The sequence below is a fragment of the Microcaecilia unicolor genome, chromosome 14 (genome assembly GCF_901765095.1).
Source record: "Microcaecilia unicolor chromosome 14, aMicUni1.1, whole genome shotgun sequence".
Lineage (NCBI taxonomy): Eukaryota > Metazoa > Chordata > Amphibia > Gymnophiona > Siphonopidae > Microcaecilia > Microcaecilia unicolor.
In genome coordinates this window covers 35,618,609-35,644,411 of record NC_044044.1, presented here as the reverse complement: position 1 = coordinate 35,644,411, position 25,803 = coordinate 35,618,609, and the positions used below count along the sequence as shown (strand labels likewise).

At 43.3% G+C, this 25,803-nt stretch overlaps 1 protein-coding gene across 1 annotated transcript in view; it reads left to right on the top strand.

The window, feature by feature from the left end:
• Positions 1-25,542, top strand: part of IL6R (interleukin 6 receptor) — a 46,936-nt gene extending 21,394 nt beyond the window's left edge. The window contains 7 exon segments of the mRNA XM_030188179.1: positions 11,824-11,984; positions 12,915-13,056; positions 18,111-18,157; positions 22,528-22,606; positions 24,384-24,489; positions 24,970-24,998; positions 25,001-25,542. Of these exon segments, the coding sequence (XP_030044039.1) occupies positions 11,824-11,984; positions 12,915-13,056; positions 18,111-18,157; positions 22,528-22,606; positions 24,384-24,489; positions 24,970-24,998; positions 25,001-25,188 (752 nt within the window). The 3' untranslated portion in view covers positions 25,189-25,542.
• The last annotated feature ends 261 nt before the right edge of the window (positions 25,543-25,803 follow it).

Sequence of the window (25,803 nt, the reverse complement as noted above, 5' to 3'; positions counted from 1 at the left end):
TTCGTGCGGCACTTTGTCAAACGCCTTCTGAAAATCCAGATATACAATATCAACCGGCTCCCCATTGTCCACATGTTTGCTTACCCCCTCAAAAAAATGCATTAGATTGGTGAGGCAAGACTTCCCTTCACTAAATCCGTGCTGACTTTGTCTCATCAGTCCATGTTTTTGTATATGCTCTGCAATTTTATTCTTAATAATAGCCTCCACCATCTTGCCCGGCACCGACGTCAGACTCACCGGTCTATAATTTCCCGGATCTCCTCTGGAACCTTTCTTAAAAATCGGAGTAACATTGGCTACCCTCCAGTCTTCCGGTATTACACTCGATTTTAGGGACAGATTGCATATTTCTAACAGTAGCTCCGCAAGTTCATTTTTTAGTTCTATTAATACTCTGGGATGAATACCATCAGGTCCCGGTGATTTACTACTCTTCAGCTTGCTGAACTGACCCATTACATCCTCCAAGGTTACAGAGAATTTGTTTAGTTTCTCCGACTCCCCCGCTTCAAATATTCTTTCCGGCACCGGTGTCCCCCCCAAATCCTCCTCGGTGAAGACCGAAGCAAAGAATTCATTTAATTTCTCCGCTACGGCTTTGTCCTCCTTGATCGCCCCTTTAACACCATTTTCGTCCAGCGGCCCAACCGACTCTTTGGCCGGTTTCCTGCTTTTAATGTATCTAAAAAAGTTTTTACTATGTATTTTTGCTTCCAACGCTAATTTCTTCTCAAAGTCCTTTTTTGCCCTCCTTATCTCCGCTTTGCATTTGGCTTGGCATTCCTTATGATCTATCCTGTTACTTTCAGTTGGTTCTCTTCTCCACTTTCTGAAGGATTGTTTTTTGGCTCTAATGATTTCCTTTATCTTACTGTTTAGCCACGCCGGCTGACGTTTAGTCTTTTTTCCCTTTTTTCTAATACGTGGAATATATTTGTCCTGAACCTCCAGGATGGTGTTTTTAAACAGCATCCACGCCTGATGCAAGTTTTTTATTCTGCGAGCTGCTCCTTTCAGTCTTTTTTTCACCATTTTTCTCATTTTGTCGTAATCACCTTTTCTATAGTTAAACGCTAGCGTACTTGATTTCCTAGTTTCACTTCCTTCAATGCCAATATCAAAACCGATCATATTATGATCACTGTTATCAAGCGGCCCTCGTATCGTTACCCCCTGCACTAGATCATGAGCACCACTAAGGACTAAGTCTAGTATTTTTCCTTCTCTTGTCGGCTCCTGAACTAGCTGTTCCATGAAGCTGTCCTTGATTTCATCAAGAAATCTTATGTCCCTTGCGTGTACAGATGTTACATTAACCCAGTCTATATGCGGGTAATTGAAATCCCCCATTATTATTGTGTTGCCCAGTTTGTTTGCGTCCCTGATTTCCTTTAACATTTCCGCATCCGTCTGTTCGTCCTGGCCAGGCGGACGGTAGTACACTCCTATCACTATCCTTTTCCCCTTTGCACATGGAATTTCAATCCACAGTGATTCCAAGGAGTGTTTTGCTTCCTGCAGAATTTTCAATCTATTTGATTCAAGGCTCTCGTTAATATACAATGCTACCCCTCCACCAATCCGATTCACCCTATCACTACGATATAATTTGTACCCCGGTATGACAGTGTCCCACTGGTTATCCTCCTTCCACCAGGTCTCAGAGATGCCTATTATATCTAATTTTTCATTTAGTGCAATATATTCTAACTCCCCCATCTTATTTCTTAGGCTCCTGGCATTCGCATATAGACATTTCAAACTATGTTTGTTGTTCCTAAGTACATCATGCTTAGTACTTGACAGTATTAATTGGCAATCTTTTGTCTGATTTTTATTGTTATTTAAAGATACCCGATCTACTACAATCTCTTTTGCAACCTCACTATCAGGATACTCTATCTTCCCTGTTATGGTGATATCTTTGAAAGATACCTTATCCCGAACCATGCTCTTTTGAGCGACTGTCGGCCTTCCCCCCATTTCTAGTTTAAAAGCTGCTCTATCTCCTTCTTAAACGCCGATGCCAGCAGCCTGGTCCCACTCTGGTTAAGATGGAGCCCATCCTTTCGGAATAGGCTCCCCCTTCCCCAGAATGTTGCCCAGTTCCTAACAAATCTAAAGCCCTCCTCCCTGCACCATCGTCTCATCCACGCATTGAGACTCTGGAGCTCTGCCTGTCTCTTGGGCCCTGCGCGTGGCACAGGTAGCATTTCAGAAAATGCTACCCTGGAGGATCTGGATTTCAGCTTTCTACCTCTTGTCTTCTTCCTTTCCTTCTCTACATCTGTTTGGCACTGATCTTGCATTTTACGTCCCCACTATCAAATAGCTGTGTATAGAGCTGCCATGTGATCCAATTCCAGAAGGGAGAATTTTCAACCAGTCTTAGTGTGAACTTACATCCCAAATTCATATGGGATTTGCAGTCCCTGATTCTACCCATCAAAATCTGCGCTGCAGTACACCCAAAATAGCTTAAGAAAATGCACTCGGACCCATCTACTATTGTTTGAACAATTTATTTTCTCATTTTCTTTGGTCCCGCTGTCTCTTTTCTGTTTTTCTCTGTTTCTTCTGCCTTTACAGGGTCTTTTGCCCATCTGACATTTCTTCTGTCTCCAGTGCACCATCCTTCTTGCCTCTGCACTACTATTTGTCCTGTCCAGCATCTCCCTCGTGTCCCTTGTCCCTATCTTACTCACAAGTTCAGCATCTGCCATTTCTGTGTCCCCATCTCCCCCTCTTTTTCAGCACAAGCCTACCTGGTCTCCTCATCTCCCCCTTTTCTAGCATCTGCCATCCAGGTGTCCCCATCTCTCCCTTTTTCTAGCATTGCCCTGTGTTCCCATCGTCCCCCTGTTTCCACCACTACCCCTGTGTTACCATCTTCTCCCTTTTCCAGCATTACCTCTTTGTCCCTATCTCACCCCTTTTTCACCATTGTCCCCATATCTCCATTCCCCCTTCCAGTGGTGCCCCTCTGTGTCCCTATCTCCTCCTCCCCTTTTCAGTAGTGCCCCTCTGTGTCCCTATCCCCCTCCTTTTCAGTAGAGCCCCTATCTCCCCCCCCCCCTTTTCAGTAGTGCCCCTGTGTCCCCATTTCTTCATTTCCCAGCACTGCCTCTTTGTGTTACAATGTCCTTCTCCCTCCCTGTCCAGCATTTACCCTTCCCTCTCCCCATGTTAACCTTCTTCCCTGTCTCTTTCAGCGCTCCCCATCCTCCTTGCGGCCACATATCTCCCTGGCCTGCTCCCATGGTCCATCCTCTGGCAGCTCCAAGGAGGTTTAATAGACAGGAGACCAAGTGACATCAAAATGTTGAAACCAATTAGGCCAATCTCACTTTCCTCTTCCCCACACAGATATCATTGCTGTACTCTCAAAACAAAGCAAGCAAACCTATGAGCTGCTGCATCCACATTGTCACTCTTTATTGTAAAAAAAAAAAAAATCCTATATCCTCCACTTTTTAATACACTGCCTATCCTGCTGGATAGTGATGGCACAAGGAAAGCAAGTTTGGTCCAGTGAAGACTAACTCAAAATAACCTGTTTCTTAGCTGGGCCCTAGTATTACCATATTAAAAATGCAACCATACCATGCTTATGTGGTTATGTTCCACAAACATACACTTATTTATTCAATATCACAATTCCTCATGTAGAACCACAAAACAACTTTTTAGGGCAATTTGTGTTCCTTTTATTATCGACCAGATAGAGATAAGAGTTTTCAGTTTTGGCACAATATAAGTCATCATCACAAGAACAAAATATAAGAAAACCAGTGGACTGAATTAGGGGCTTATAGCCCATTTATGTTTAAACAACAGAGATCTACATTTTGACTTATAAAACTACTTGCCCCTAAAACACGTTCAAAACAGAATAATCCCTTTGTGTATCTAAAAGGTAAACATCTACAAAACAGATGAAGATGTGATTCCTTGTACCCCAATGAAAGGAGAGTTTAATTCTACTTCCATTTAATTTCAGTATATTCTATCATCTTTATAACACCGGGCTTCCGAAGGCAGATTACAACTACAGTTAAGATGAACCCATCAGGAAACAGGATACCCTCACTGAAATCTGGACATCTATATATAAGAAGTGAAGAAAAATGAGCACAAACTATAGAGTTTATAATTGCAGTTTCAACCAGCTACAATAATTTTTGAAGCTGTTTTTGTGATATTCAATTGTCGCCTCATCTCAAAAAAAAGATATAAAGGAATTGGAGAAGTTGCAGAGAAGGGCGACAAAAATGATAAAAGGGATGGGACAACTACCCTATGAGAAGAGGTTAAGATGGCTAGGACTCTTTAGCCTGGAGAAAAGGCGGCTGAGGGGCGATATGATAGAGGTCTACAAAATAATGAGTGGGGTAGAGCGGACAGATGTGAAGCGTTTGTTTACACTTTCTAACAATAATAGAACCAGGGGACACAAGATGAAATTAGAATGTGGTAGGTTTAAAACAAAATCGGAGAAAGTTTTCTTTACTCAGCGCGTAGTTAGACTCTGGAACTCATTGCCAGAGAAGGTAGTGACGGCAGCTAGCCTTGCTGAGTTTAAAGGGGGCTTGGACAGATTCCTGAAGGAAACATCCATTGACCATTATTAAATTTTGGGTTTTTGCAAGGTTCTTGGAGCCTGGATTGGCCGCTGTCGGAGACAGAATGCTGGGCTTGATGGACCTTTGGTCTTTTCCCAGCGGGGCAGTGCTTATGTACTTATTTATTTTCTCCTCCACTTTTTAAGATGGAGCAACAATAAAGAATGAGAAGGTGGGTACAACATCTCATGTTTGCTCGCTATGTTTTGAGTGAACCGAAATGATGGCTGAGAGGCCCCGACGCTGGCAGAAGGCTGAAGGCTGACTGTGATTCGCCGGTGCTGGGAGAACGGTGCTTCATCAGGGCAGTAAAAGTGACTGACCACACGGATGGGGAGAGTGGGCATAGGCGCCATTTTTTCTAGAGACCTGTTTGGGTCTCCCCAAACCGCTCCCCCTGCACCCCCCCTAGCTACGCCACTGCTATGAACCCCAACAGGCAGAATGGGGAATAAATTATTACAATTCACAAGTTTGAGATCAGATGGTAAGCAAAGGAGTCTGCACAGTACCAGAAGCTGATTCGTGACACTTGAGGGCAAAAGACTCATAGGTTGCATTTTTGCATTATGGGGAACTTATTGCAACCATTTTGTTGCTGTCTTCAGTATTCCCACTCCCTAAAAGAAGCTTCTTCATCCTTCTGCAATCTTCCTGCTCAGATATCTTCTGCTTCCCTTGCTGTACTTTAATGTTTCTCTTTCTAAATTACAGTACAGCGAAGATATCAAGAATTCTCCGAGGACAGCAGGTTTCAAATTCTCATACATCTGCGTCGCCTGATCTGGCATTTATGCCAAAGCAAAAAAATAGAGCTTGTGAAGAGCGAGCCACGCTCCACTGCTCATGCACGAGTGCCTTCCCGCCTGCCATGAGAACACGGTCCTCTCAGTTTAATTGTAAAGCAAAGGAATAAAATAAAATAATGAAGACGACAACTCCAAGAGGAGGTGGGTGGGACTGTGAGAACATGGCGCCTGCTGTCCTTGGAGAATACCTGCTATAGGTAAGTATCTTTGCTTTCTTCGAGGACAAGCAGGCTTGCATATTCTCACACATGGGAATCCCTAACATCCAGGCTCACCCAAAAGCACACAACTATGGAACGCACTGCCAAAAGCTGTGAAAACAACCTATGACCACCTAAACTTCAGGAAATCACTAAAAACCAACCTGTTCAAAAAGGCATATCCCACTGACCCAACATAAATGCCTACACTCTGCAATACAGCAAAACCAAACTTCATAATGGACACTATATAACCTTTCCTCTTTTTGATCCCCATTGTACCTGAAACACATGAACCTTTATCCGACCACATCACCACCTTGTATTCGATTCTTTACCGGTCCTAGCGTATGCCTTTACGGTACTATGTAAGCCATATTGAGCCTGCAAATAGGTGGGGAAAATGTGGGATATAAATGTAACAAATAAATAAATAAAAACAACAAACATAGGGCAATTGGGCCTCACAACGGCAAGTACATTAAACAAATTAACCTGAAACTATATACAATCTGAGTGAAAGTGCAGCCTGGAACAGAATAAAATGGGCCTAGGAGGGTGGAGTTGGATTCTAGACCCCAAACAGATTCTGCAACACTGACTACCCAAACTGACTGTCACATTGTGTATCCTGCTCAAGGCAGTAGTGAGACGTGAATGCGTGAATTCTAAGACCACGTTGCAGCCTTGCAAATCTCTTCAATGGAGGCTGACCTCAAGTGGGCTACTGATGCAGCCATGGCTCTAACATTATGAGCTGTGACATGACCCTCCAAGGACAGCCCAGCCTGAAGAAAATGCAATCTGCCAGCCAAATTGAGATGGTGTGTTTCCCCGATGGCGACCCCCATCCTGTTGGGATCAAAAGAAATACAAAGCTGGGTGGACTGTCTGTGGGGCCTTGTCCGCTCCATGTAGTAGGCCAATGCTCTCTTGCTGTCCAAGGTGTGCAGCTGCTATTACCAGGATGGGCATGCGGTCGGGGAAAGTTGACAAGACAAATGACTGGTTCAGATGGAACTCCGACACCACCTTCAATGGGATCATAGGGTGTGTGCAGAAGACTACTCTGTTGTGATGAAACTTAGTATAAGGTGCATCCACTACTAAGGTCTGAAGCTCACTGACCCTACAAGTTGAAGTAAGTGTCACCAAGAAAACGACCTTCCAGGTCAAGTACTTCAGATGGCAGGAATTCAATGTCTCAAAAGGAGCTTTCATCAGCTGGGTGAGAATGACGTTGAGATCTCATGACACTGGTAGAGGTTTGACAGGGGGCTTTGACAAAAGTAAACCTCTCATTAAGCGAACAACTAAAAGCTGTCCAGAGATAGGCTTACTTTCTACATGTCGATGATAAGCACTAATTGCACTAAGATGAACCCTTATGGAGTTGGTCTAAGTGTAGATGATACTCAAGCAGGGACTGTGTAGGACAAGTAAGAGGATCTAGGGCCCTGCTCTCACAACAGACGGCAAGCCTCCTTCATTTAAAAGAGTAACACCTCTTAGTGGAATCTTTCCTGGAAGCCATCAAGATTCGAGAGACGCCTTCCAAAAGATCCAAGGAAGCAAATTCTAAGCTCTCAACATCCAAGCTGTGAGAGCCAGAGACTGGAGGTTGGGATGTAGAAGCAACCCCTTGTTGTGAGTGATGAGGGTCGGAAAACACTGCAATCTCCATGGTTCTTCAGAAGAAGAGGGAACCAAATCTGTCTCAGCCAGTATGGTAAGATCAGAATCATGGTTCCACAGTCTTGCTTAATTTTCAATAAAATGTTTCCTACCAGATTTATCGAAGGATAAGCCCAATTGATGAGGAAGGCATCTGATGGTAGTCTGTCAAGGGCCTGAAACCTGGAACAGAATTGAGGGACCTTGTGGTTGATCTGAGTGGCAAAAAGATTCACTGAGGGGGTTCCCCCATGCTTGGAAGATCTTGCGGGCCATGCCCATTTGGAGAGACCATTTGTGCGGTTGCATTGTTCTGCTCAGTCTGTTGGCCAGGGTGTTGTTTGTGCCCATCAGGTAAGTGGCTCGAAGGAAAATGCCGTGATAGTGAGGCCAACACCACATCTGGACGGCCTCCTGACACAGAAAGCATGATCCGGTGCCCCCTCCCTGCTTGTTGATGTAAAACATTGCAACCTGATTGGCTGTCCCATCAAATTATTCTCATTCAAACAGACAATCTCTGAAAGCCTTTAGAGAGTTCCTGACTGCTCAAAGTTCCAGGAGGTTGATCTGAAGATTCGTTTTCTGGAGGGACCAAGTTCCTTGAGTATGAAGCCCATCTACATGAGCTCCCCATCCCAGGAGTGAGGCATCCATCATCAGCACCTTTTTTGGCTGTGGAATTTGGAATGGAAGTCCCAAAGTCAAATTGGATCTAATGGTCCACCACTGAAGAGTGCAAGCAAGCTCTGGGGACACTTGGATGACATCCTACAGACTCCCTGTGGCTTGATACCACTGAGAAGCCAGAGTCCATTGAGCCAGTCTCATGTGAAGACGTGTCATGGGTGTAACGCATACTGTGGAAGCCATGTGACCCAGCAATCTCAAAATCTGCCGAGCTGTGACCTGCTGAGAGACTCAAACTTTGGATGCCTTTGAACTCCAATTGTGAACAGAGTGAAGAGAGGACTTGGGGTAGTTGAAAACGAACCCTAATAGCTCGAGCACCCGAATAGTCATCCGCATGGACTCCTGAGCACTGTCCTCTGAGGTGCTCTTCACCAAACAATCGTTGAGATACGGGAACTCATGGACTCCCAAGTCTGCATAGCAATGCTGCAACTACCGCTAGATACTTGGTGAAGATCCTGGGATCTCATGCAAGGCCAAAGGGCAACACACTGTACTGAAAGTGATGTGTTTCCAGTCGAAATTAAAGATGCTTCTGGTGGGCTGGAAGTATTGGGATATGAGTATGTGTGTCCTTTAAGTCCTTTAAGCCAATCGTTTTTCTAAATCATTGGGAGACGGGTGCCAAGGGAAACCATCCTAAACGTCTTTCGGACTAGAAATTTGTTCTGGACCCTTAGGTCTAGGATGGGACACATCCCCCATCTTCTTCTGCACAAGGAAGTACCTAGAATAGAATCCCTGCCCTTCTTCCCCTGGTGGAACGGATTTGACCGCACGGGCCTTGAGAAGGGCAGAGAGTTCCTCTGCAAGTACCTACCTATGCTGAGAGCTGAATGAATAAGCTCTTGGTGGGCAATTTGGAGGTTTGGAATGCCAACTGAGGGTGTATCCGAGATGGACTATTTGAAGACCCCACCGGTTAAAGGTTATGAGAGGCCACCTTTGGTGAAAAAATGTTAGCCTCCACCCGACCGGCAAATTGTCTGGGACGGGCACTAGTACTATGGCTATGCTCCGCTGGAGCCAGTCAAAAACTCATCCCTTGCTTTGACTGGGGAGCAGCACGGGCTTTAGGTGCATGATGTTGACAAGAACGAGCATACTGTGGCTTAGCCTGAGTAGGTTGACGAGCCGAAGGAGTGTACCTACGCCTAGAGTAGAAGTAGGGACCGCTCATTGACCTGCAGAAAAACCTCCTACATGAGGAGGTAGTTGCAGAAGGTACCTGGCAGGAGAGAGAAGAGATGGTATCAGTATGTTTCTTCATCTGATTAGTGACCTCCTCAACCTTCTCTCCAAAAAGATTATTTCAACCAGCAAGGGGCATCCACAGCTTCTCTTCATGCAGATAAAACAAAACTGAGAGGGCCGCATTCTTGCAGTGGGCGGGAAGGCACTCTTACATGCGGCTTGCACTTCATAAAGTTCTGTTTTTTTTGCTTTGGCATAAATGTTGGAACAGGCGATGTGGATCGGCGTCTACCCATGTGTGAGAATATGCAAGCCTGCTTGTCCTCAGAGAACCTTAGGATGAATTGTAAAGGATATCCTCATGCTCAAAATTAGACATGGTTTTATTATTCTGTAAGTTGCTTATACATTACCAAATGCTCTTATAATCCACAAATGCCTCACAAGTTCTATGCGAATGACAAACAATTAAAACCAAGCAGTCCTTGGGAAGTAACGAACAGTATTTGCACTTTTTCCTTTAATGCTGCCACTGGCATTTGACCTGGAAAATGCCTTTATTCATTCCTTAACACAGGCTGGCTGGAGGCACAGCACACGGCCTAGGAGCTCAGCTCAGCTCCTCATTATATGTTCCATTTCCCTGACTAGCTGGGGATACTGCAGAAATAGCACTTACAGTCCTTAGAGGAGAGGAGTCACAGAGGGATTTCAGAGTGGTGAAGGAATCCTGGTACGTGGCTAAGCACTTCTGTTCCAATGACTGGGCTATAACATAGGGCAAAACCCCCAGGATTAGATTCGTAATGCTGTCTAATAGAGGTTGGTTCTGATTGAGCTGGAATCCTAACAGGGGTAGCAAAAAACTGCTGAGACAAAACTTAGCTATGGGAAGTTCTTTCCCAACTTTATTCCAATGAGAAGCAAGCTAAAGTCATGTTATCTGATCTATACTAGAGCTGTACTGAACAACACATTTTACTACTCAGCAGCAGGGCCGTGCCAACATAGTAAGCGGGGTAAGCATCGCAGGGGGGCGCCGACCTCTGTAGGGCGCCGCCGTGGTGCTTACCCTCACCGCTTACCTCAGCTCTGCGCCGCCTTGGGGGCTTTAAATCTTTTACCTCCGATGGTCACACCAGCTGAGCAGGGTCAGTGAAAGCGCTGCCGATGCGCTGCCAATGTCTCCAGCCTTCCTTTCGCGCTTGCTCATTCGTTCCCTCAGTGTCCCGCCCTCGCAAGGAAATGACGTCAGAAGAAGGCGGGAAACTGAGGGAACGAACAAGCGAGCGCGAAGGGAAGGCTGGAGACTTCGGCAGTGCTTTCACTGACGCTGCTCAGCTGCTGTGACCGTCTGAGGTAAAAGATTTAAAGCTGACAGCTGAGGTAAGGGAAGGGCAGAGGGACATGGATGGGAGGGCAGGGCCCAGGGAGAGAGGAGAAATTGCTGGACATGAAGGGGAGGGGAGAGAGGAGAATTGTTGGACATGGATGGAGGGGAGGGAAGGGAAGACAGAGGAAGGAGATGCACATGGATGGAGGGGAAGGGAGAGAGAAGAAATGATGGGCATGGATGGAGGGGAGGGAAGAGAGAGGAAGGAGATGAGATGAGGGAAAAGGAAGAGAGGAGAAAAACTGCACATGGATGGAGAAAATAGGCAGAAGCTGGATCCACTGAACAGTCAAGTATGCGGAGGACCCAGCTTTTACTTATGGATATAGAGCAAGAAAAGAAGAAGAAAGGAGGAAAGTAAAGAAATAAATGGAAAGGAAGCCCTGGAAACGGAGTTAAGAGGACAGATAGCAGCAGAATCAGATACTGGGCCAGCATGATCAGACAACAAAGGTAGAAAAAAATAATTTTATTTTCATTTTAGTGTTTGGAATATGTCCACTTTGAGAATTTACACTGCTATCTTATTTTGCAATGTATAGCAATCTGTTTCTAAGAATATTGCTGACAATTTCTGTCAGTGTGGCAAGTGGTGAGCGATCATTTTCACGGTTAAAAATCATTAAAAAAAATTATTTGCGATCAAGTATTTCGCAAGAAAGGCTTGTAAGCCTTACCATGATTGCTATTGAGAATGATATATGTGCCCAGTTAAATATCAAAGATTTAATTACTAATTTCGTGAACATGAAAGCACGAAAAGCTAAGTGGTTGTAAACCCTCTATTTGTTGAGCAATCCCACAAAGATGCACTCCATCTTTCAGCTCCTATTTCCTTAGCATTTTGTGCCGGAGAGGGGGGGGGGGGCGCCAACTGATAGTCTGCAGGGGGGCACCAGAGACCTTAGGCACGGCCCTGCTCAGCAGAATACGAACAATGAAAATTATTATTCGGCTAGATACGAATACCAAATACAAATAATGGCCATTGAGCTTTAATATAAATAATAAAAGAAACAACGTGAAATCAGAGATCAAGTGTCTATTTCAGTAGGATTTAGCACAGTAGAGCCCTGGATTATTTGTATTCAAATTTAAAGCACTATTCGGCCAAATACGAATAATGTATTTGGGGCACTATTCAGGGCTGAATGGAATACGAATATTTGATACAACCTTAGTCTTTATTATAGTGAGCAGGTCTCAGTGTATGACTACATCTCATTTTTCTACAGTCCAACCTGACCCCCCAGCAAATGTCACAGTGAAAGCTGTTGAAAAATCCCCCCAGAAGTTAATTGTGACATGGAGTTACCCACTAACTTGGAAAAATGATTATTACAGACTTAAATTCAAGATCCGATACCGGGCAGAGCATTCAATGGCATTCACAGTGGTGAGTTTATCAATTTTTCTCTCTTCTTCTTTTCCTTTTGGGTCTCTAACTTTTTTTCTCCCATCTTTTCTCTACTTTCTTCTTTGTAAAAGGACCCCTAAGCACTTTAAAAATGAGCTCCAAAATATATTTAGTCCAGTAAAAAGTATAACCTTATTTTATTTTTTTCTTAATTTTTAATGTAGTGATTGAAATACATCGGTTTTGTTAAATATGCATCTGCTAGCTTTATATTTTGCATAGTGCAGGGGGTCATACTCTATTTCTTTGGTGTTGCACTGCAAGCAAACTCTGGCTTCGTGGGGATTTAATGTAATTTTTGTGTACATATTTCTGATTTTAGTTTGTGGTTATTTATTCTATACTTGGTGAGGGTCTACCTGTGTTTTGCTTGTATGAAAGAGACCAGATATTCTGTTAAGATTGAATGGGGGGGGGGGGGGGGGGGGAGAGAGATTCTAGTGCTGTGCAGAAGTCCTTCACCAGTGTTCCTTATTTTAGCCAAAGATTTTGATTTTTTGATGTTAATTTTGGGGGAATTTCATTACTATTACTCAATAGTACACACTGTCTAAAATAGCACTATGCTAAAAAAGTTATCAAGCATACACTATTGTACAACTGTGCACATAATATTGATACAATGGAGACAAATCTAGAAGAGGGCATCTCCTTTTAAGTGCCTTGATGCCATGCGGTGAGATGCTATATTTACATACAATGGAGATAAGTCATGCAAATTCATTGTGGATATCCTGAAAACCTAACCGGCTTAGGTGTATCCTGAGAACTGGGTTGAGAACGGCCTATTATTGAAATATATAATTATAAAACCTTTTTAAAAAGATGGAGAGTCTTGACAATTTTTGTGCCTTTTCAGTGTGCCATGAGATGAAAAAGGTTGAAAATCATTGTTCATGTTGCTTCTAGGTATATAGTCAGGAAACTTCCATCTTGATCGCAGATGCATGGATGGGCAAAAAGAACATAATCCAGGTGCAGGCACGTGAAGAGTTTGATCATGGCTCATGGAGTACCTGGAGTCAAGAGGTCATGAGCATTCCTTGGACAGGTAGCATGGGGTAGAGGCATTTGACTGGTGATAATGTCCTTTGCTTTGGGTAATGCTTCCTTGCTGTTTGGGGAAAGAATGGGCTTTGCTTGTATTCAGGATATGAGTTGCATTTGCAATATTTGGAATTCTTAGAGGAAAGGATTGGTTTTACATGTTTTCTGGATAAGGAGTTGCATTTGTAATACTTGGAATTCTTGGAGGAAAGGATTGGTTTTACATGATACTAAGGAGCTTATGTTTGAAGCATATAACATAGTAAATGACGGCAGAAAAAGACCTGCATGGTCCATCCAGTCTGCCCAACAAGACAAACTCATATGTGCTACTTTTTGTGTATACCCTACTTTGATTTGTACCTCTCCTCTTCAGGGCACAGACCGTACAAGTCTGCCCAGCACTATCCCCGCCTCCGGCTCTGCCACCCAATCTCGGCTAAGCTTCTAAGGATCCATTCCTTCTGATCAGGATTCCTTTATGTTTATCCCACGCGTGTTTGAATTCTGTTACCGTTTTCATTTCCACCACCTCCCGCGGGAGGGCATTCCAAGCATCCACTACTCTCTCCGTGAAAAAATACTTCCTGACATTTTTCTTGAGTCTTCCCCCCTTCAATCTCATTTCATGTCCTCTCGTTCTACCGCCTTCGCACCTCCGGAAAAGGTTCGTTTGCGGATTAATACTTTTCAAATATTTGAACGTCTGTATCATATCACCCCTGTTTCTCCTTTCTTCCAGAGTATACATGTTCAGGTCATCAAGTCTCTCCTCATACGTCTTGTAACACAAATCCCTTACCATTCTCGTAGCTTTTCTTTGCACCGCTTCAATTCTTTTTACATCCTTCGCAAGGTACGGCCTCCAAAACTGAACACAATACTCCAGGTGGGGCCTCACCAACGACTTATACAGGGGCATCAACACCTCCTTTCTTCTGCTGGTCACACCTCTCTCTATACAGCCTAACAACCTTCTAGCTACAGCCACCGCCTTGTCACACTGTTTCGTCGCCTTCAGATCCTCAGATACTATCACCCCAAGATCCCTCTCCCTGTCCGTACCTATCAGATTCTCCCCGCCTAACACATACATCTCCCGAGGGTTTCTATTCCCTAAGTGCATCACTTTGCATTTCTTCGCATTGAATTTTAATTGCCAAACCTTAGACCATTCTTCTAGCTTCCTCAGATCCTTCTTCATGTTTTCCACTCCCTCTCGGGTGTCCACTCTGTTGCAGATCTTAGTATCATCCGCAAATAGGCAAACTTTACCTTCTAACCCTTCGGCAATGTCACTCACAAATATATTGAACAGAATCGGTCCCAACACCGATCCCTGAGGCACACCACTACTCACCTTTCCCTCCTCAGAGCGAATTCCATTCACCACCACCCTCTGGCTTCTGTCCGTCAACCAGTTCCTAATCCAGTTCACCACTTCGGGTCCTATCTTCAGCCCATCCAGTTTATTTAAGTGCCTCCTGTGGGGAACCGTGTCAAAAGCTTTGCTGAAATCTAAGTAGATTACGTCCATAGCTCGTCCCTGATTCAATTCTCCTGTCACCCAATCAAAGAACTCAATGAGATTCATTTGGCATGATTTCCCTTTGGTAAAACCATGTTGTCTCGGATCTTGCAACTTATTGGCTTCCAGGAAATTCACTATCCTTTCCTTCAGCATCGCTTCCATTACTTTTCCAATAATCGAAGTGAGGCTTACCGGCCTGTAGTTTCCAGCTTCTTCCCTATCACCACTCTTGTGAAGAGGGACCACCTCTGCCGTTCTCCAATCCTTCGGAACCTCTCCCGTCTGCAAGGATATGTTAAACAAATCTTTAAGAGGACCCGCCAGAACCTCTCTGAGCTCCCTCAATATCCTGGGGTGGATCCCATCCGGTCCCATGGTTTTATCCACCTTTAGCTTTTCAAGCTGTTCATACACATTCTCTTCCGTGAACGGTGCTCTATCCACTTCAATCTCATTTGTTTTTTTTGCAGTCCGTATGGACATCTTAAAATGCCCAAATGGACATCTATGTGTTTCAAATGTCCAAATTTGCAAAGGCAGTAAAGAGATGTCCAACACTGCGGTATGTCCAAATAGTAAAGACATGTTTTGGGTGGGACTAGGGAGGGCCCATAATCAGGCAGTCCAACAACGATTACTAAATGGGAAGAAACATCCAAAACAAAGGATGTCCAATCACATCCAGGATATAAAAAGTGCTCTGATTGAGCAGTTGACCACTGGAGGGATTACAGAATGTTCACCTTCCTCTCCCCTGAAAGTGAAACTGAAAGGGTAGACCAGGCTTTATGACAGTTTCAGGTATTATGGGCATTCTTAGCAAAGCAGGAAACAAGTATGAGGAGTAACCTAGTTGTTAGTACAGTGCACTGTGAACCAAGGAACCCAGGTTCAAATTACAATTTAACTTTTGAAATTGTACCTAAATATATAAGCCACCTGCAAATCTAAGGTTATTGAAATGATGTACATTCAGGTACAGTAGATATTTTTGTGTTCCAGGAGGGCTAAGCAATTACAAAATAAAGATTTCAAGTGAGATTTGAACCTGGGTCTCTTGGTTTAAAGTCCATTGCATTAACCACTAGGCTTCCCCTCTGCTCTGCAGGGATGTCTGTGTGGCCATTCTTCTAAGAATGCTACCAGTCAGACATCCTTGTTCCTGCTTTTTATGTTGGTCATATATTGGACATTCCAGTTTGTAAAATGGCTGTTCATGCTGGATGTCCTCAGCACATGGATGTTGGAAAATAGATGTGGACATCTGTTTTGGACATTACGAGCTAGGTGTCTCTATTCTGACTTTGACGTTCTTTGAAAATACCCCTCTAAGTTGTGTCTGCATAGTAACATAGTAGATGACGGCAGAAAAAGACCTGCACGGTCCATCCAGTCTGCCCAACAAGATAACTCATATGTGCTACTTTTTGTGTACACCTTACCTTGATTTGTATCTGTCTTTTTCAGGGCACAGACCGTATAAGCCTGCCCAGCACTAACCCCGCCTACCAACCACCAGCCCCGCCTCTGCCATCCAATCTCCGCTAAGCTCCTGAGGATCCCTTCCTTCCGAACAGGATTCCTTTATGTTTATCCCACGCATGTTTGAATTCAGTTACCGTTTTCATCTCCACCACCTCCCGCGGGAAGGCATTCCAAGCATCCACCACTCTCTACGTGAAAAAATACTTCCTGACATTTTTCTTGAGTCTGCCCCCCTTCAATCTCATTTCATGTCCTCTAGTTCTACCGCCTTCCCATCTCCGGAAAAGGTTCATTTGCGGATTAATACCTTTCAAATATTTGAACGTCTGTATCATATTACCCCTGTTTCTCCTTTCCTCCAGGATATACATGTTCAGGTCAGCAAGTCTCTCCTCATATGTCTTGTAATGCAATCCCATACCATTCTCGTAGCTTTTCTTTGCACCGCTTCAATTCTTTTTACATCCTTAGCAAGATACGGCCTCCAAAACTGAACACAATACTCCAGGTGGGGCCTCACCAACGACTTATACAGGGGCATTAAAACCTCTTTTCTTCTGCTAGTCATACCTCTCTCTATACAGCCTAGCAACCTTCTAGTTACGGCCACCGCCTTGTCACACTGTTTCGTCGCCTTCAGATCCTCAGATACTATCACCCCAAGATTTATTTATTTTTTTATTTATTGCACTTGTATCCCACATTTTCCCACCTATTTGCAGGCTCAATGTGGCTTAAAAGTACCTGTGATGGCATCGCCATCTCTCTCCCAGTCCGTACCTATCAGACTCTCACTGCCTAACACATACGTCTCCCGTGGATTTCTACTTCCTAAGTGCATCACTTTGCATTGAATTTTAATTGCCAAACCTTAGACCATTCTGCTAGCTTCCTCAGATCCTTTTTCATGTTTTCCACTCCCTCCCGGGTGTCCACTCTGTTACAGATCTTAGTATCATCCGCAAATAGGCAAACTTTACCTTCTAACCCTTCGGCAATGTCACTCACAAATATATTGAACAGAATCGTCCCCAGCACCGATCCCTGAGGCACTCCACTGCTCGCCTTTCCCTCATCCGAGCGAATTCCATTAACCACCAGCCTCTGGTGTGTGTCTGTCTGCAATACTTGGAATTCTTGGAGGAAAGGATTGGTTTTGCATATGTTCAGGATACTAAGTTGCATTTGCAATACTTGAAATTCTTAAAGGATTGACCTTACTTGTGTTCAGGATACTGAATTGAATGTGCAATACTTGGAATTCTTGGAGGAAAGGATTCTTTGCATGTGTTGAGGATACCGAGATATGTTTTGAATATTTGGAATTCTTGAAGGAAATGAAGAGTAGTATTTAGGATCTCAGTTTGGGTGCTAATAGACTGTTTTGGGGTAGAATTATTTATCACTTAGGAGACAGGTTCCATTTGAGGCAGTCTTTGACAACACTTTGGGCAGAATACATTATTTAAGGAGCTGTGACAGTTACCCTCATAGCCATTTTCACCTCGGGGGCCCTTTTACTAAAGGGCTGGTGTGCAGCAATAGGTTTGCCATGTACCAATCCGGAACTACCAAAGCAGCCTGGCAGTAGTTCCCACTCCCCAGCACTACAGCAATTTTTTAGATTTTTGTAGTGCCGGAACGATAATCACTGCCAGGTTAGAACAGGAGCCATTATCACCATCTAAATGGGTGGTGGGAAGGACTCCCCACCGAAATGGCCATGCAATAAGTGGTTCACTTACCAAATGGCCATTTCTTTTCCCCCAAAATGGACAGCCGCTGCAGTAAAAGGGGGCCTCATGCTCCTTTTTACTGCAGCTTAGTAAAAGAACCAGTATGTTACTAAGGACCCTGTTTAAAAGCTAGAGCACACATATAGCGCACTTAGTAGAGTGCACGCTAACACTAGAAACAGCCAAAGGAATTTATGGGCGTCTCTAGCGTTTAGCATACACTAAAAGCACTGGCCTTAAATTTGTGGCAGTGAGGAGTTTTATTTGATCGCTAGTAATGATGCTTTGTTGCTATCATCAATCCAGGAGTCCAAGGTCAAGGAAACCAAACGATGGAATCATCCTCAACACTGGTAAGTGAAATTTGAGCATTTGACCAACACAGGTCTGAAGATTTCTTAGGAGGTGTTTAATCACGAAGAAGAAGAACCTGTTTAATCACTTACTCACATGTAGCAAAAGACGTAGCTCATTCCTCATGCTCAGATTGTTTTAGGTACAGGAGAGAGAGCTTCAAGACATTCAAAAGTTATGTACTGGAGGACAGATAGCGGATATTATACAATCATTCAAGTATTCAGCATACTACAATAAATATAGGAAGATGAAATGTTTCATAACAAATTAAATTCAAAGTCAAGGGGAGATGAAGTTGGAGGGAAGCTGGTAATGTCAGACTTCAGTGCTGTGGTGCCACTTATACATTTTCTGATTATTTCTTTCTGTTGCTAGGTTCAATGTTGCTTACAGGAGTTTAGAGTAAGTTGATTACAGTTTAACCCAAACTATGTTACAATTAATATAGAACTAGTAAAAAAAAGGGCCCGTTTCTATCACTACTACTACTATTTAGCATTTCTATAGCGCTACAAAGCGTACGCAGCGCTGCACAAACACAGAAGAAAGACAGTCCCTGCTCAAAGAGCTTACAATCTAATAGACAAAAATAAAGCAAGCAAATCAATTAATGTGGGGGAGTGGTTACAAGTCAAAAGCAATGTTAAAGAGGTGGGCTTTCAATCTAGATTTAAAGATGGTCAAGGATGGGGCAAGATGTAGGGGCTCACTGGACATGGGGGGCAAGGGGAGGGGAGGGTCGGTGGACATGGGTGGCTGCGGGGGGGGGGGGGGCAGAAATGAAACGGGCGCTAGCAAGGTTTTGCTCGGAGTGTATGTTTGAGAGAGAGTGTGTGTGAGAGATGGAGAGTGTGATAGACAGAGAGTGTGTCAGAGACAGTGTATGTGATAGACAGAGAGTGACTGTGAGTGTGTGTGCGCCCCTCCCCCTCCCTTTATGGTCTGAGGCTCCCTTCCACCCCCACCTTTCTGGTCTTAGGACCCCCCTCACCCCTCCCTGCAGCCACCCCTGTCCAGCGACCCTCCTGTCCCCCTACCCCCCCTACAGCCACCCCTGTCCACCGACCCTCCTGTCCCCCTGCAGCCACCCATGTCCACTGACCCTCCCCTCGCCTCCCATGTTCAGTGACCGTCCTCTCCCCTGCCCCCCTCCAGCCACCCATGTTCTGTGACCCTCCTCTCCCCCTGCCCCCTTGCAGCCACCCATGTCCACCAACCCTCCCCTTGCCCCCCATGTCCAGTGACCGTCCTCTCTCCTGCCCCCTCCAGCCACCCATGTCCTGTGACCCTCCTCTCCCCCTGCCCCCCCTGCAGCCCATCCATGTCCAGCGACTCTGCTCTCCCCCTGCCCCCCATGTCCAGCGACCCTGCTCTCTCACCTGCCCCTCCATCCACCCAGGTTGTGTAATGAAATCTTCTGGGCAGGCAGGAAAGATCCCCGGTCCTGCCTGCCTGCTGCCGAATCGCTGTTCAAAATGGCCGCCAAGACTTACAGGAGTTTAGAGGAACTTAGTTTTAACCCCAACAATGTTACAATTCATATGGAACAGTGGGGTTTACGGCTGTCTTCTATTTGACAGTCTGTATCTGGTTTCTAAAGGCCTTGAGTATTTGGGGTGTTGGTAGCCTTTTTCACATCTTTCCATTATCGTATTCATGTAGTGTTTTCCAGTCATCTCTGTGGCTAGGTTGGTTCAGCAGGAAGGAATTTTCTGAATAGGTGGGCTTTCAGGTGTTTTTGGTATGTTAGGTAGTTGTCCATGAATTTTAGGTCTTTTGGTAGCGTGTTCCAGAGTTTGGTGCAAACATATGGGAAGGTGGAAGCGTATGTTGACTTGTATTTAAGGTCTTTGCATTTAGGGAAGTGAAGGATAAGGTAAGATCTCTCTAATCTAGTTGCATTTCGGATTGGTAGATCAATTAGGCTAGTCATGTAGCATGGTGAGAGGGTGAAAATTATCCTGTATGTTACAGTACAGATTTTAAAGGATATATGTGCTTTGATTGGTATCCAGTATAGTTTTTGGAGCAGGGGTCTGGTGCTTTCGTATTGTTTCTTTCCTAATATGAGTCTGGCTGCTGTGTTTTGTGCTGGTCGTGGTTTGTTTAGGATTTGGTCTTTATGCAGATGATACGTTACTTTATCTGCACATTCAATCTTTGACTGGTTAATTGGCCCTGATTGAGCAGTTCTCTATAATTTCAAGATAGAAAATTAATTGGGGAAAGTCTGTGGTTATACCCTTTAATATACATGTGCATAGGCAGCATTTGACAGGGTTCCCTTTTGTGTGGGCACCTAGTAAGTTGAAATATTTAGGTTGCTCTTTTACAAGTTATTGATGATCTTTTCTTGAAGTGGTTGCCTCTGTAATTATCTTGGTGAGAGTGGCTAGAAGCTGTTAAGATGGTGCTTGCACCCAAACTGTATTCTGAGTATGATTTACATTAACAATGTAATTTGTATTCCGCTAATACCTCACAGTTCAAAGTGGATCCCAATATACAAGAAGCTGGACATTTCCAGGAATTACAATAAAAAAAATCGGCAAGGTTTACAAACAAATTTCAATAAAAAAGCAACATAAATTAAAAAAACATATTATATATATATAAAGCCTAATTCATGCTAGTTATTAGACTGCAAAACAAATTTGTGGAATATGTAGGTTTTTATATATTCCCAAAATTGAAAACGATTTGAAATAGTAAGTAAAAGAGTCTGAACATTTTTACTAAGGCGGGTTGCGAAGGAAAAAAGACTATCTAGTAATCTAATTCTTTTCATAATTTTTTAAGGATGAAAACGTAGAGAGGGCTGTTCATCTAGTAGCCCTAGATTTTTAAGAACAAAATGACTTAAATACAATGGAGCTAACCCATAAATTGCTTTATAAATAAAGCAACAGAATTTAAACTGAACTCTACAATAGACCGGTAACCAACGACTCTTTATAAGATACCGAGATACATTATCAAACTTTTTCAAGCAAAGTGCAGTGTTGTGGATGGTCTGTTTTGAAGATTCCAGGTAAATGACATTACAATAATCTAACATACTCAAGATCAAGAATTGCACTATCAAGAGAAAGTGATTTTGCCCAAAATATCTGCATACCTGCTAAAGATTACGCATAATGAAGAAAGCTCTTTGTGTTAGTGTATTTACATGAGATTCAAAGGATAGTTTAGAATCTAGCAGAATACCTAACACTTTTATAGAAGGCAAGAACTGATATAGAATCTGATTAATTCTGATACTTTTTTCCTCTTCTGTACTTGAGTGACTAAATAAAAAAAAAATTTTGCATTTAGTTTAAGCTTATGTATTTTCATCCAGAAATCTAATGTATCAATAACATTATGACGTAAGATTACGATGCAACCATCAATGTAATAGGGACCATGCATATTATCATCATCGTCATATTATAATATTATGTGCATATATTATCATCAGCATAACTATAAAAATAAACCCCCAATTTCTCCAAAGTGTAGCCCAGTGAGTACATATAAACATTAAAAATGAGAGGGGATAAAGGAGAACCCTGCAGGACACCACTAGAGTTACTCCACTTTTCCAAAACAATTTCTGTAATATCTAAATTTCAAGAAACCTAAGAACCATTTCTTTATTAACATTTATACCCCACTTTTTTCCACAATAAGCAGACTCAAAGTGGCTTACAATGTATACTTTCCCAGTAACTTCCACACTTTCCAGCGTCTGTAAAAGAATTTCATGGTCCATCAGGTCAAATGCACTAGATAGGAAGGTCCTTGTGCTGCAGTTTGGCCTATTTTTCCAAAATAATCTACGAATATTATCTGTTAATAAACCAATAATAGTCTCGGTGCTGAAGTTTGACCTAAAACCCGATTGTGTATAATAAAAAATATTATGACAATCCAAATAATCAGATAGCTGGTGGGCCACCACTCCATCCGTTTGCAGAAAAATGGTATGGAGGCTATTGGCCTATAATTTGAAATTAAGTTACTACCCCCCCCCCCCCCCCTTTCATAAAGCCACACAGCAATGCCAACACAGCACTCTATATCATTTTTGTCATCTTCCTCTGAACTGCTTCAACTCTTTTGATGTTCTTAGCGAGATATGGCCTCCAAAACTGAACACAATACTCCAAATGGGGCCTCACCAATGATTATACAGGTGCATTAACACCTCCTTGTTTTCTATTGGATATGCCTTTCTTTATGCAGCATAGCATTCTTCTGGCTATAGCCACTGCTTTGTCACATTGTTTGTTGCTCATGTCTCATACAGTGGGGTTGGGGATGCTGCCATGTTTCCCAATTCCACTGCATTATAAATCCAGGTCTGTGGATTCTTCTCTTTCAGTTATATGGAGATGGTTACACTGAAGATGTGACCTACATTTACTCTGAGGAATATTCCAGCCTGGAACTAGACCCAAATGGTGAGAGATCCACCAACTTGACAATAATTAATACATATTAAGAACATAAATAGCATTCTGTGACAGACCAGTAGAGTAAAGGGTCATGGTCTGCCCAGGATCACAAGAAGCTGCAGTGGAAATCAAACCCAGTTCCCCAGGTTCTCAGCCCACTCCTCAATAGCCCATCAAAACTCAAGATCTGACTGTGACAGTGGCCAGTCTAAGTCACTTGGAAGTACCTATCAGATCCCACTAGCAAAGTCATTTCCATATTGATCAGTCCCAGAAGTAAGCAGTGAAGAGACGCCCAATAGCTGACCAATAATTATTCACTGTCCTGTCCTCCAGAAATCTGTCCAAACCTTTCATAAACTCAGTGTGAACTGAAAATATTTTCTGACAATTCTTTTTTAATTTGCTACCAGTTGCTATCTGCTGTCCTCTGATACTAGTATTATTTGTTAGAGTGAACAACCCTTCACTATTAACTTGTCCCATAGTCCAGATAATTCTATCATAGGGCTCAACAAATTTTGAGTTTCAGATTGCCATGGTGCCTAGAAATTACTCTTTTTGCCTTGGGCCTTTCCTGCCTTGAATGTCCTTATTTGGGGCAGGTGCTGCCATCCCTAGAATTGCCTCTCATTATATTCAGGCACTGTGCAGCTCTCAGTTAATCTGAACCACACAGTACCTGAATTCTTGCACTGGTCTCAGTCTAATAATGTTACTGCAAGAGCGCCCACATAGCTTAAACTCATTGAAAGTTGCACAGTTCTTTAGTGAAGAGAGGAGCTGTTCTGGTTGTAACCGGGGGGTTAAAAAGTTGCTTTTGCTTCATCAGCACTGTCAGCTGCAATCAGGTAGGGTAAGATGCCAATAGCGGCAAGGAAGCCATTCATACTGACAATGTCTGTGAACCTGGAAGTGGCAGCAACACTGCAATGGGGAAGCAGGGCTTATGCCACTATCAATGTCAGTGAAAGGAGGTCCTGGCGTGAGAAGCAAAAGCTGGGTGTGTTGGGCAACACTGAGTTATGGCTGAAACACTGATGTCAAGTTCTTTTTGACAGCATTTTGGGGGGAAGGAACCCAGAGCCTAAAATAAGAAGCATGCTGTGTTGCAAGAATTACATGAATTGTAATAGCCTGCATTGGAGCTCCTGGGGGAGGGATCCTGGTTAAGCTATAGTGGAATAGAGAGGCCGAGCATGGGAGGATGAGGCAGGAGAGTTAAAAGAGAGGGAAGAGAGAGAGACATAAGGAAAGACCACGGTTGGAAATCTTAAGGTTTGTAAAACTGGAGTATAGCCCACAATTTATTTGCTCAGGCTGTTGAACTCTAGTAAGAAAGCTGCACTTGTGAAGTGTGACAGGATCTCTGTCTAAGGCTTTTCAGAACCAAACACCAAAAGGCACCAGAAGTGTCCACACAAGTCACGTAAGCAATAAAAAGTGGAGAAAGCACAGCACAATGTCCAGGATGACCAAAGTTTATTCTTCAAATAAAAATTGCTGACAGAATCACCCAACACAGGCTGTGTTTCGACAAACACAGTCTTCCTCTGGGGTTTATTTCAAATCAGCAACTTTGCTACGCTCAAAATATTGTAATAGATTGCTTTAGAGATGCACGACGGCACAGTGCTCCGCGTCCACTAAATGCTGCATTGAGGTTGGCTCTCTACTTTTCATTGCTTAACGTTTTTCAGAGACACTGCATTTTCTTTTGGATGTATTCTTACATTGTCCTGGACCATGAAATAATGTCCACATGTATTTTCCCTCTCTGCAGAGAAAACATTAAGTATGAAGGAGTCAATGGTACCTTGGCACATATTCTTCCTGGCTGCAGCCAGCCTGGCTGTTGGTATTATCTTGTTCATGGGAATCATCATAAGGTGAGAGGTTAAACCAAATGTGGGCATCATGCAGCATAGAGGATAATTAGTGGTAAAGGAACCACTGAGATTAGGCCAGGGAATGGCTTCTGCTCACTTGAATTAAAGACCCTTCAAGAGAAATGATCCATCACTAAGCCATTCATTCTTGATGTATAGTCTGTCTATTTTGGAAGCACTGACAAAACTCCCTATAGTTTTGGACTAAATGCCTGAATGTTTTGCCACAAAATCTTGGTTTATGTTTGAGTATATATGGTAACTCCTTTCTGTGCAACAAGAGAAGGGAAAATGACAATCTTAACCCCTACCTAAACTACTTAAATACTGGAAAATATTCAGGTGCACAGTCTGTCACAAATGCATTTATATGTAAGATGTCAAAGTTGAGTAACGGTTTATGCATGCTGGTTGTTTAAAATGGATAAGGTATTATGAAATATTGCTAAAATCTTATAATTTGTTTTTTTTTCTCCCAAGGTATAAGAAAAAATGGAAGCAAACTCTCAAAGAAGAAAACTAAGCATTTTCTTTCAATATTCCCTCATTCAGTTGGTCCCTGAGCGATGGAAGCCAAATTCAAATGCTATAACCATCTTCCCTCCTTCAGAATCAGCCCCCAGAGGCTCACTCCATGTCTCTCCTGTGGCACCAGCTCCCAATGATTCACGTCTCTCCTGCGACATCAGCCCCCAGTGACTCGCCCCATGTCTGACTTCCAGCACCAGCCCATGCGGACTTACGCTATGTTTAATTTCCAGCAGTAGCCTCCAATGATGCTAACACCATCGACACAGAGAACTACTGCACAGAAGAGCCTTCCAATCCAGTTTATTAGATGCAGACAGCTAGAACTGTAGCTATAAGATTACTTTATAGGCTTCATACGTTATGAAAGGACATCTAGATTTAAAAATTACACAGAGTTCAGATTACAGTTTTTATATATCTGCTGATAAAAACTTCCAGAGTCTCTACTTCTGTGGATGGCACTCTCATTCTCCCTGTCTCATCTGCTCGGAACCTTGGAGTCATCTTTGACTCCTCTCTCCTTCTCTGCTCACATTCAGCAGATTGCCAAAACCTGTCGTTTTTTTTTCTCTATAACATCAGCAAAATCCGTCCCTTCATCTCTGAGCACTCTACCAGAACCTTTATCCACTCTTATCTTTCATCTTGATTACTGTAACCTGCTTCTCACCGACCTCCCTCTTAGCCATCTCTCTCCTTTTCAATCAGTCCAAAACTCTGCTGCGCGACTCATTTTCTGCTAGAGTCACTATGCTCACATGAGCTCTCTCCTTAAGTCACTTC